Below are 12836 nucleotides of genomic sequence, written 5' to 3' on the forward strand. Positions count from 1 at the left end.
GTATTTTTGTGGTGATTTTGTGCCTCTTATGTTGATTGAGTGCATTTTTTTGGTAATTTTTTGTATTTTTGTGGTGATTTTGCGTATTTTGTGGTAATTTTATGTCTTTTTATGGCAAATAAGTGTATTTTTACGGTAATTTTGTGTCTTTTTGTGGTGATTTTCTGTGCTTTTATGTGATAATTTTGCGTCTTTGAGGCACAAAAGAACTTAAAATCCGACTATGCATTTCAGTTTTGAGCAACTTCATGGAAACTGGCAGCAGTTTTACATGTTTTACCATAAACTGTGCACGTATAATCTGGATTTTAGTCGGTCCTGTCGGTGCTTTGCTTCTTATTTCACAGATTTACTGACTATTTCTTAGAGCGCAGCGGTAAAAACTTGGGTTTAACACAACAGAGAGGTTCTAAAGGAGACAGGACTCACTCTGCTGATGGCCAGGAGGAAGTCCAGTTTCCCGGAGCTGGTGGCCATGCAGTGGCGGAGCTTCCAGTAGACCAGATGCTCCCAGGCGAACACCAGCAGACTGAGGCCCATGGCCACCAGCAGCATGTAGAAAACCCCAGCCATGTTGTCGATGTCCAGCTTACTGCTCATCACCTCGATCTTATCGTTGTGGCAGATTCCAGACAGCCAGAGGCGCTCCAGCATCTCGATCTCATCTGGAAGAGGAAGAAGAACAAGAAGAAGGGATATTTCAGGGTTATTTGTTAGAACAGAGTCTAAAACGGGGGTGTCCAACATGCGGTCCATGGTCCAAAACCGGCCCTCAGAGTGTAAGAATTCCAGAGAAGACATTAACTGCAGACTGTAAATGAGTAAATCTATAAATTTAAGATCATTTGTAGACCATGACAAGTTGTTTTGATAATAAAGGAAAATATTAGATTGTTCTTTTGTGTCTCATTGTTGTCATTTTGTTTCTTGTTTTTGTTGTCTGTCGGGATGTCACACCTCTTCTTCTTGTTTTAGTCATTTTCTTTCTTGTTTTTGGCGTTTTGTCACATTTTTGTTGCTTTGTGTCTCATTTTTGTCATTTTGTTTCTTGTTTTTGTCATTTTCTGTCTCGTTTTTGTCATTTTGTTTCTGTTTTTTGTTGTTTGTTGGGAAATCACGTCTATTCTGCTCATATTTCATGTTTAAAACTGTAAATGTGTGAAATCTGGAGTTCAGTTTGCAGACTGCATCCTCTCTATATTCTGTATCACTTATTTATTGCGTATTTTTATGATATTTACCTCAAAATTTTTGCATAATATCATCAAATCATGCTGCTAGAAGCTTTTAAATGCAGGTTTTATCAGAGACATTGGGTAGTTTTTTGCAGATTTTATGGAAAGACAAGTTGATCTAAAGAGAATACAGATGCACGACCAAGAGAAACAAAATTAAATTTTAAGAAAATGATGATAAAACAAAAACAAAGGAGGTGCTGCTCTCCAGACAGACAGACTGAGGATAAATGAGAGCGACACAGAGGAGGACAGAAGTCTAATCATCTCCTCCACCTCCTGCTGCTGTTTGCTCCTCATCCAAGGTGACTCCTGAAGGTCAGATGTCATTAAACCCGAACGCCGAGTCCAGAACAGCAGCCAGAGGAGAGCAGCAGGGACGGTGAGACAAAACGGCTCCGACAACCTAATCTCAGCGCCGTAACCCCGAGTAAATGAGGAGGAGAGGCTCGGATAGACCTGGAAACCAGCGGAGGAGAAGGACGGCGTCGGGGGAAATGAGAGGCAGAGGATGCTGGGAGATCGTGTCTTCATGACAAACACAGAAACTCTCCGGAAACACGTCAGCAGAAGATCACAATCAGTTAATTGTGCTGCAGGGACGGTCAGAGGCTCCAGAGATGTAAAGGCAGGAACCGCATTACCCACAATCCATTCAGGAAGCCGCTAAGCTAACGGACACTATGGTGTAACCATGGCGATGGAGATGGAACAAAGTCTAACATGTGCCTCGTTTCTGTCATTTTGTTTCTTGTTTCTGTCATTGTGTGTCTTGTTTTTGTGGGTTTGTGTATCTTTTTTGTCGTTTTCTGTCTGGATTTTGTAATTTTGTTTCTCTTTTTTGCTGTTTTGTCTCATTTTTGTCATTTTGTGTCTTGTTTTGGTTGTTTTCTTTCTCGTTTTGGTCGCATTCTGTCTTGTTTTTGCCATTTTGTGCCTGATTTTTGTTGTTTCTCGTGTTTGTCGTTTTGTGTCTCGTTTTTGAACGAAGGGTTCCTGAGCATCTCCAGGCTTTTCTGCAACATTTTCAGAGATAATTCTCTACAGAGCACAATCTTTTCATTTCTATTTAAATAATGTGTCCTAAATTAATAAAATGATGTTTTATTGCTTATTACTTTTTCTTCTGTCTCTCCCTCTTTTCACAGAAGCTCTCCAGAGATGTTTTTTTTAATTATTTTATGAAATATGTATTTATAGTACAACCAGAATGAAACACAAATGAGACAAGACAGATCTTCAATTTACCGTCACAGAGGAGGAAAGAAACCAGAAAATTTCACATTTGAGGAGCAGAAATCACAGAGTTTAGACTGTTTTGATTAAAAATGACTCAAACTGATTAATAAACCAGTTGTTTGGTTTCTAAAATGCGAGAAAATAATGGAAAATGTGGATCGGAGTTTCCTCAAATGTCTCATTTCGTCCAAAGATCTTCAGTTTACTGTCACAGAGGAAAGAAATCAAAAAATATTCACATTTAGGAGCTGAAGTCACTGAATTTCGACTGATTTTATATTAAAAAATGACTCAAATCAATAAATCAATCAGCTGTTTGGTCTCTAAAGTGCGAGAAAATGGTGAAAAACGTGGATCAGAGTTTCCTCAAATGTCTTGTTGAGCCTCCATTTCTTCCAGTGTTGGTTATGTCTGTGGACACTTTGAAAAACATTGGACAAGTTGATGTGAAATATTTCAACTTTAGTATTTTTATTTCTCGTGGTTTTTAACACTAGAACTGCAAAGACGACGGCAGAGAAAAACAACCAGAAACTTGTAGGATTTGGGAGGACTTACGGACGGGAACACACCGTCTCCTTCCACATGTTTATATTTAAAGATCTTCCCTCCCTGGTTCTTCACTGATCTCTTGTCAGTGAAAGAAAGTGGTGACAAAATCCTGCTGCTGAATGGAAATACGATCCAGAATCCAGCCTTAGCCGACGTGAGGTGAGTTAATTATGTGAGTTATTTGTGTTACTGTTGGTCCGTCCCACTCATCCCCACTGCTCAGGCCTCAGACTAACCACAACTTAAAACTGCTTTTGGCACAAAACACACAGAATATTAGTTATTTTTCTTTTAATTTCTGAAAATAAAAAATAAAAATGAGAAAAAAACCCAAACACAAAATGGATCAAAAACGAGAAATGCAACAATCAGAAGACAAAAAAGATGCAGAATGAGAGAAAACCTTCTGAAAGAAACAGAGAATGACACAAATGATACGTAAAACAACAAGAACAAAACAAATGACACAAACGAGACAGAAAACAACAAAAACGAGGCACAAAACGACCACGAAGAGACAGAAAATGACAAAAATGAAACACAAAATGACATAAACGAGACAGAAAATTACAAAAATGAAACACACGACACAAACGAGACAAAGAACAACAAAAACGAGACACAAAACGACAAAAAGAAAACACAAAATGACCACGAAGAGACAGAAAACAAAAAGACGACAACATTACACATGAAACAGAAAACAAATAAAACGACCACAAACAGAAAAATTTAAATGAAAATTGAAACACACAAAACTCTCAAAGACAGAAAATTAGACGAGAAGAAATAGCAAAAAAATTAAACAAAATGACCAGACAGACATAAAAATGTTCTACAGAAACGAAATGAAACAACAAGAATGTGACAGAAAACTTGAGAAGTTGTGAGAAAATAAAACATCTTTGTAGAGGATCGAGTTTAGTCTCTACTACTCTACTGCTTCCAGTTTTAAAGTTCTCCTCCTTCATGTCGTTCTGTTTCCACTGCAGTGAATTAAAAACTCCACAAACTGCTGCCTTCAGTTCAGGAGGTTAAAAGCTGTGGAGTGACTCGGTGAGAACCGGAGCCATGGCCTTCCTGTCGTCGTTAGCTCAGTCATCTGTGTGATCCGGATAATGTGTCTCCTGTAGAACATCGTCAGCCAATCAGCCGTGGCCTCCAGCAGATGGACGCCGAGCTGCCGACTCAGGAAACAAACCGGAAACAAACACGCGGTCCGACACGCTGAGGCTCGACTCCGGCTGAGGAGTCATGACCTTCAGCTGCAGCTGATCGGGTTAGCTTCAGGTCTGATTCTGCAGCTTCAGACGAATTTCAGTCGACTCCAGAAACACGAAGCAACACTTCCAGACTTTCCTGGCTAAAGCTAACCTTTGTCAGAGACAACAGAAGGTGATAATCAACCTTCTGTGTTCACTCAAATGTTCTGTTTCAAGCTCCGTTCACATAAAAACATCAAAATGACAAAAACGAGACACAAAATGACCAAAACGAAACACAAAACAACAGAAACAAGACACAAAATGACAAAAACAAGAAGCAAAATGCCAAAAACGAGACAATACGACAAAATCAGGAAACAAAATGACAAAAACGAGACAAAATGCCAAAAACAGGGAACAAAACAACACAAACGAGACAAACCAACAAAAACGAGACACAAAATGACATAAGACACAAAACGACAAGGAGATGTAGCTCTGTAGCATCAGTTACCATGGAGATCTAGCTCTGCAGCATAAGTTACCATGGAGATATAGTTGTGCGGCATCGGTTACCATGGAGATCTTAATCTGCAGTATCAGTTACCATAGAGATCGAGCAGGTTAAACCTTTGTGACACTGAAAACTCTGACTTTTGGGCTCCACATTCCTGCTGACACACTAATCCGTCTTCTCGCTCAGCCCTCTGTGATTCCTCCTCCTCATCTCCCTCCTTTAAATCTCCTCTCGCTGAGTCTCTCCTGTGATTTCCGTCTCTGAGTCGTAGCCAGCTCAGCGCTGCCAAACCTGACAGGTGTGTCGGGTCGGGTCAGGTGGAGCTGGCGACGCTGCCGACACACAGCTGGCACGTGGCACAAAGACATCGTTTAATAAAGGACGCCGTATTTCTGGCTCTCTGTGTTTGCGTGGGCGATATGTAAATACGGAGTTTGCATTGTGTGCATCCAGAGATGCCGAGCAGCAAACCGTGACCCTCACAGTCCCGCGCTTTTATCGCAACATGGCAAACCTCTCTGCAAGATTTCTGGGAAACAACAGAAGCAGCAGAGGACTCCAAAAGGCCACGAGAGACACATTTTAAAGAGAAGGAAAATTCAAGCAGCAGAGCCCGAGACATTACACCTGCAAGATATACCGCTTCATCGTCATTTCAAGTACGACAAATAAGCGCAAACACATCATCCTGCAACTATTTTTGCTGCTTGGTGCAAAAAGAAAATTTACACATTTCCTATTTTCCATGAATAAACGTTATTCATTCTAACTTAAGGCTTCTTGAATGTTAACTTGAATTTGAGCCACATTTCTCACATTTTAGAAACCACACAACTGATCTATTAATCGCGAGAATACTTGACAGATTAATCATTAATGAAAACAACTCTACTAACAAAATGAAAGCAAAAAAGAAACCAAATCTACCAAACTGGTGCTGTATTTCAGCACATTTGTCACCATTTTCTCACATTTTAGAAACCAAACAACTGATCTATTATTCGTGAGAAAAAATTTGACAGATTAATCATTAATGAAAACAGCTCTACTGGCAAAATAAAGGCTAAATGGTGTTTTATTTGAAGACTTAGGTGTCATGCAGCTGCACTGCATAAGTTGAATCTCTAAAAGAATGTTAGATAGATTTTAAAAAGAAGAATGAAAATTAAAGCAGCAAAGGCAGAGGTGTTACACCTGCTCAATATACAGATTCATCGTGGCTTAAAGTAAATCAAAGAAACTCAAACAAATCATCCTGCAACTATTTTTGCTGCCTAATGAAAAAAGAACACTCACACAGTTCCTATTTCCCATAAGCAATTATTCATTCGCTTCTTGAACGTTAATTTGAGTTTGATCCATATTTCTCAACATTTTCTCACATTTTAGAAACCACGCAACTGATCTTTTACTCCTGAGAAAAAAACTTGACAGATTAATCATTAATGAAAACAGCTCTAATAGCAAAATAAAGGCAAAAAAGAAACCAAATCTATCAAAACGGTGTTTTTTTTAAACACATTTCTCACCATTAGCTCACATTTTACAAATTCAACAACGGATCTATTGTGCGAGAAAATATATACGACTTCATCATGATTTGAAGTACGACAAATAAACTCAAACACATCACCCTGCAACTAGTTTTGCTGCTTGGTGCAAAAAGAAACCTCACACAGTTCTTATATTCCATGAATAATCATTATTCATTCTAACTTCAGGTTTCTTAAATGTTAACTTGAATTTGGTCCACATTTCCCATTTTTTTCTCACATTTTAGAAACCACACAACTTATCTATTAATTGCAAGAATGCTTGACAGATTAATCACTAATGAAAACAGATTTAACAAAATAAAAGCAAAAGGAAACCAAAAACTACCAATATGGTGTTTTATGTTAGCACATTTGTCACCATTTTCTCACATTTTAGAAACCAAACAACTTATCTATTGTGCGAGAAAACATAAATGGCTTCATCATGATTTGAAGTACGACAAATAAACTCGAACATGTCACTCTGCAATTATTTCTGCAGCTCGATATGAGAATAAAACTCACAAGATTTCTCAGAAACACCGCCCTGCCGGCCACGAAGCATTTTTAATATCTGCTCACTGAATAATATATTCTCATGATACTTATGCAAAAAAAGAAAAATGATCTGATAAGAGGGGGGAAATCTTGCTACTCAGCAGTTTCATCAGCATCGAGTTGTGTTGAGATCAGTGGAGCGACTCTGGAATCACCGGCGGCTGCAGAACAACGAGCTCCGAGAATCTCACAGTAATGAAGTAACACGGCTGAAGGTGTGACGCCGAGTCCTCGAGATGAAGGCGTCTGAACGCCAGCCTCCCTCCCTCCCATCCTTCCTCCCTCTCCTCCACGTCGCTCTACATCCAAACAAACTAATCCTCTCCTTAGTAATCCACTCCAACACAACCAGAACCCTCAGCTACATCCTCAGACTGCATCCGTCCTTGGCTGAATTAGCAGAAACAACAAACCGCCGGTGTCAGGCCCGTCTGGAGCGCTGCTTTCCTCTCAGGTCCAGCTATTCAGTCTTATTTAATAGATCTTGGCACCAAATTGGCATTATCAGTGTGTAAGCAGCTAAAGCGAGTGCGTGCCAGAAACAGCTAAAGGGCTTTGTCCGCCACGCCACGAGCAAAGCTGATTTAAAAACACGACGGAAAGCCAGACAAGCTGCATCCGATTGAGACAATAAACGCGTGTGGCGAACTGTGTAAAATGACAATCAAGCATTAGTGTACTGATGGCTAAAAACAGACTGCCGGACTAATAGCGATAATGAAGATCTCAGTTATTTAGTGCTCTGTTTTCTCCTCGTGTTCGGCCCGTTTTCAGGTGCTTCTTCCTCGGTGTCACTCTAAGCTAATCTGCAGGAAGCGTGAATCTGACAACTTGTGACTTCGTCTTTACAACACTGACTCACGAGCAAATCCTTTTTTCTTTTACCACTTCAAGCAGGGGGAAAAATACGAGGAAAGTGAGAGAAACTCAGGTTTACTGCTGCACGATATATCGACTCAGCATCTATTCTGAGACATGCAAAAGACAAATTAACTCGACCGCATCAGCCTGAAACTGTTCTTGCTCCTTGATAGCAAAAGATGACCCTGATGATTTGCATTTTCCATAAAAAGAAGTCCCTCTGATACAAAAACATTTATCAACATTTTTCAGCATTTTCTCACATTTTAGAAACCAAACAACTGATCGATGACACGGAAAACACTCGACAGGTTACTAAATGATAAAAAATCCTCCAAGTGATGCAAAAAGAAACCAAATAAATCCCAAAATGGGACAAAGGATGCCTTGCAGCTGCATTAAATCGATGCGGCAACAGTTTTTAACTCCAAAAGACTACAAGAGACTCGTTTTAAAAAGTGATATGTCGATTATCAATTTATCATATACCTCACAAATTTCATTTATGCTAACAGATCATCCTCAAACTATTTCCACTGCTTGATACAAAAAAGATCTTGTTTTCCATGAATAGTCCATGAATTTCTTTTGATTTTTTTAAGGCTGATGGGATTCAAGACAGCTACATGTGCTACATTCTTCACCATTTTCTCACATTTTAGAAACCAAACAACTGATCATTTACTCGAGAAAATATTCCACGGATTAATCAACAAGAAAAAAACATCCTTAGTTGCATCTTGACGAACAAAATAAAATTAAAACCTGCCAAAATGGATGTCACGTAGCTGCATTAAATTGCTTCTCCAACAATTTACAGCAGGCCTAGCCATTATATCTGCATGATGTATCAACTTATGACTGACATCGCAATGTGCAATAAGAAAAAAAAATCAAACACATCATCTTGCAACTATTTTTGCAGCTTGAAACAGAAAGAAAACTCACACAGTTCATACCATGATCAACGTTTTGTGCTATTTTCTGACATTTTAGAAACCAAACAACTGATCGATTACTCAAAAAACACTCCACAGGTTCATAAATAATGAAAAATCATCTTTAGCAGCAGCTCTGCTAACAAAATAAAGACAAAAAGAAACCAGAAACTGCCAAAATGGGACAAAAGATGTCATGCAGCTGCATAAAATCGATGCTCCAACGGTTTTTAACTTCAAAAGACTGTGAAAGACACATTGTCAAAGACAACAGTCAAAATCAAACAGCAGAGGAAGAAACATCAGAGCTGCACAATATATTAATTCAAAGTAAAGCAAATTAACTCAAACACATCACCCTGTAACTATTCCTGCTGCTTGATACAAAAAGACAACTGTTAAAGTTCGCATTTTCCTTGAATAACCACCATTTCCTCTGATTTAAGGCTTCATGGACGTCATTTTGGACGTCAACAAACACTGATCTACATTTTTCACCATTTTATCACATTTTAGAAACCAAACAATTGATCAATTACTCGAGAAAATCCTCCACAGATTAATCAACAATAAAAAAATCATCTTTAGCAGCATCTCTACTAACAAAATAAAGACAAAATAAAACCATAACCTGTCGAAATGGATGCCATGTAGTTGCTTTAAATTGTTTCTCCAACACTTTACAACAGGCCTAGCCATTATATCTGCATGATGCATCGATTTATGATCGACATCACAATGTGCAATAAGAAAATATTTACTCAAACACACCATCTTGTAATGATATTTGCAGCTTGACACAGAAAGAAACTCTCACAGTTCACACCATGATCAACATTTTGTGCTATTTTCTGACATTTTAGAAACCAAACAACGGATCGATTCCTCAAGAAAACACTCCATAGGTTAATAAATAATGAAAAATCACTTTTAGCAGCAGCTCTGCGAACAAAATAAAGACAAAAAGAAACCAAATCTGTGAAAATGGGGCGAAGCCACAGCCTGGTGTTTTATTTATGGATTTGGATCTCATGCAGCTGCAATAAATTGTTGCTCAGACAGTTTAAACTCCAAAACAAAGGCAGAATTTAAAATGAATGGTCGAAGCAGTAGAGGCCGAGGTGTAATTTCTGCATGATATACTGATTCAGCATCGACGTTGCAACGTGCAATAAGGCAAATATCAGCTTAAACATTTGCCACTTGATGAAAAAAGAAAACTCACTCAACATTTTTCACCATCTGCTGACATTCTAGTGACCAAACCATTGATCGATTGATCGAGAAAATGCTCGACAGATTAATCAGCAATTAAAATCACCCTTAGTTTCAGCTCTGACAATAAAATAAAGACACAAAAGCAACCTAAAGCTGCCAAAGAAACTGGGGAAAATTAATGAACAATGACAAAAATATCCAAAATAAAGGCAAAAAGAAACCAAAATCATCCATCCATCCATCCATCCATCTTCTCACCATCTCCCACCAGCTGCAGCAGTGCCAGGTCAAGAGGACGTTTCCAGCGTGAGTTTTTGTGCAGGGCGATACCGTAGCCTGTGGTGGCAAAAACCTTCCCCGAGCCTATGGTCATCACCTTGGAAAGGACAGGAAAACGGATGTTAAAAAAAATACCAAAGAGGCAAACACATGGTGAACATACAGTGTAAAAAAAATATACATTTCAACATTTATTTTAGTTTATTTTTTATAATGCTTGATGGTAAAACTAAACTTTTAAAAAAAACTGTACTTAAATCAAGAACAAAAATTAATATTATTATTTTAAATATAATAATAATATTAATACTAAGAGTAATAATTTGTAAATATTATAAATATTAATTTATCCTTTTAACAGATATTTGATGGTATTTTCTCAGTTTCTGTTTTTATTCAAATGTTACTGTAGTCCATCTTTTATGCTGATATTTAATGATTATTATTACTACACAAATATATATTCATATTTGTGGAATCAAAAATAAAAACAATAATAATAATAATAATAATAAATGTAAAATAGTAATATAAATATGTGTTCATGATTTAAATATAATTTTAAAAAGTTAAATTTTACCATCAAACATTGTAAAAAATAGAATAACATTTCTGTTTCTAATAATAAATCATTAGATTTTTGAGATTTCAATATATACATTTGTGGAATTCTTTTTCTTCTTATTATTATTATTAATGATAATAATAATAATAATAATAATGTGCAAAAATATTATAAATATTTATCTATTTTCAGTGTTTCTTTTTTCAGCGTTTCTGTATTCTATCTTTTTATACAGATTTTTGTCAGTTTCTTAAGTTTATTTACTTTACTTATGATTTTTCATTTTAAAATGGTGCAAAATGAATAATGGACATCAGCCTGACTTATTTAGAGCTTTAGGTTTTGATTCCACAAATGTACATTAAAATAAATCCAAGGACTTCCTGGATCCCTGATGAGCGAGTTGTGTTTATTTATGTGTTTTGTACGTTACATTATTCCATCATTATTGCATTTTCACCGTGTTTTAATGCGATCTTTACTTTCTTCTACGGTGTTCAGAGCGCTGCTGCAGCTTCGTCCTCACCTTACAACCTTCGTCCTTCCTGGCCATATAGTTCAGCACTGCAGCATCATAAATAAAAGCATCCAGCTTCCTGTAAAGGGATCAAGGGAGAATTCATTCATCATTTAATGGAGAGAGCTGAGGCCGAGGCAGGGGAGCTCATATAGAGCCGGCGTACCTGGGAAGCAGAAATATACGGCAGGCAGCACACAGAATGATAGAAAAGGGCATAAAAAGTTAAATCATGACAAGGTAGAAAAGAAAAAGGACGGGTGGAATAGGGAAGCAGGCGAGCGAAAACACAAGGAGAATAAAATAAGAGAGAGATCAGGGGGAAGATGTGCGAGGAAGAGGAAGTTGGAGGTGGCGACGGAGGAGGATTTATTCTGCGGTGACAGGAGGAGAGGAAGAGGGGGAAAGATTTACACACTTCAGGGGGGAAAAGACGTGGATAGAGCCGGAGAGTGATGAGGATTATAAAGTTTAAATACAGACACGCCGAGGAGGAAGCTCGCTGGGAGGCAAACAATGGACCGAAGAGAGAGGAAAGAAAAAAAGACGAAGACGTGAGAGGGCAGCCGAGCAGCGAAGAGGAAGGAGGAGATAAAGAACAGAGAGAGGAGAAAAAAGAGGAGAAGTTTCTCATTCTTGTTAAGTTCTAATTGTTGAGGCGCTGAGGAAGAGGAGGGGTGATGACAGGGGCTTAGGAGCAAGTAAACTGGGATTATCCGGCACATGACGGCTGATGGAGATTCTAGAGGAAGCTGCTGCTCTGAGTGGGCGGTGAGACTGGAAAGGTGAGAGAATCCGAACACGAAGGCACGAAGCGCGACAGAAGATGTGAAATGTTGGTCGAAGAGAATGGAGCACAAAAAACAGCAGGAAAAAAAAGAATGAAAAATGAAATGAGAACAATGAGACACAAAATATAAATAGTGAGACACGAAATGAGAAATATGAGATGCAAAATATTAAGACAGACACGAAATGAGAAAAATGAGACATGAAATATTGAGAATGAGACATGAAACGAGAAAAATTAGACAAAATATTAAGAATGAGACGTGAAATGAGAAAAATGAGACAAAATGAGAAAATATTAAGACTGAGACAAGAAATGAGAAAAATTAGACAAAATATTAAGAATGAGACGTGAAACGAAAAAAATGAGACACAAAATATTAAAAATGAGACATGAAACGAGAAAAATGAGACACAAAATATTAAAAATGAGAAAATGAGACACGAAATGAGAAAAATGGGACACAAAATAAGAAAAATGAGACAAAAAATGAGAAAAATGAGACAAAATATTAAAAATGAAACACGAAATGAGAAAAATGAGACAAGAAATGAGAAAAAGTAGACACAAAAATGACACAAATAATAACAGAAATGAAACACAAAATGATTGAACTGCAGAAAATATTTTTACAGAGACGAGTGCAGAATCTAATTAAAAGCGGAATTAGGTAAATTTCTAGCCTTTTTTTGTTCCATTGTTTTAACATCTGTGGAATCTTGAGAACATGTTGGACATGTGGATTCCAGTTTTTATTTTAGTTTTGAACTCCAGAAATATAATTTTCCCAAAATCGTTTGTCCTTAATGTCAACTGCTACTTCCAAG

At 37.6% G+C, this 12836-nt stretch overlaps 1 protein-coding gene across 1 annotated transcript in view; it reads right to left on the bottom strand.

Moving 5' to 3' along the window:
- Positions 1 to 12836, bottom strand: part of LOC110954951 (glutamate receptor ionotropic, NMDA 2D) — a 108557-nt gene that overhangs the window by 13022 nt on the left and 82699 nt on the right. The window contains 3 exon segments of the mRNA XM_051957386.1: positions 430 to 665; positions 10117 to 10234; positions 11229 to 11298. Coding sequence (XP_051813346.1) covers positions 430 to 665; positions 10117 to 10234; positions 11229 to 11298 — 424 coding nt within the window.

Source organism: Acanthochromis polyacanthus, chromosome 12 (assembly GCF_021347895.1).
Source record: "Acanthochromis polyacanthus isolate Apoly-LR-REF ecotype Palm Island chromosome 12, KAUST_Apoly_ChrSc, whole genome shotgun sequence".
Taxonomy (NCBI): Eukaryota; Metazoa; Chordata; class Actinopteri; family Pomacentridae; genus Acanthochromis; species Acanthochromis polyacanthus.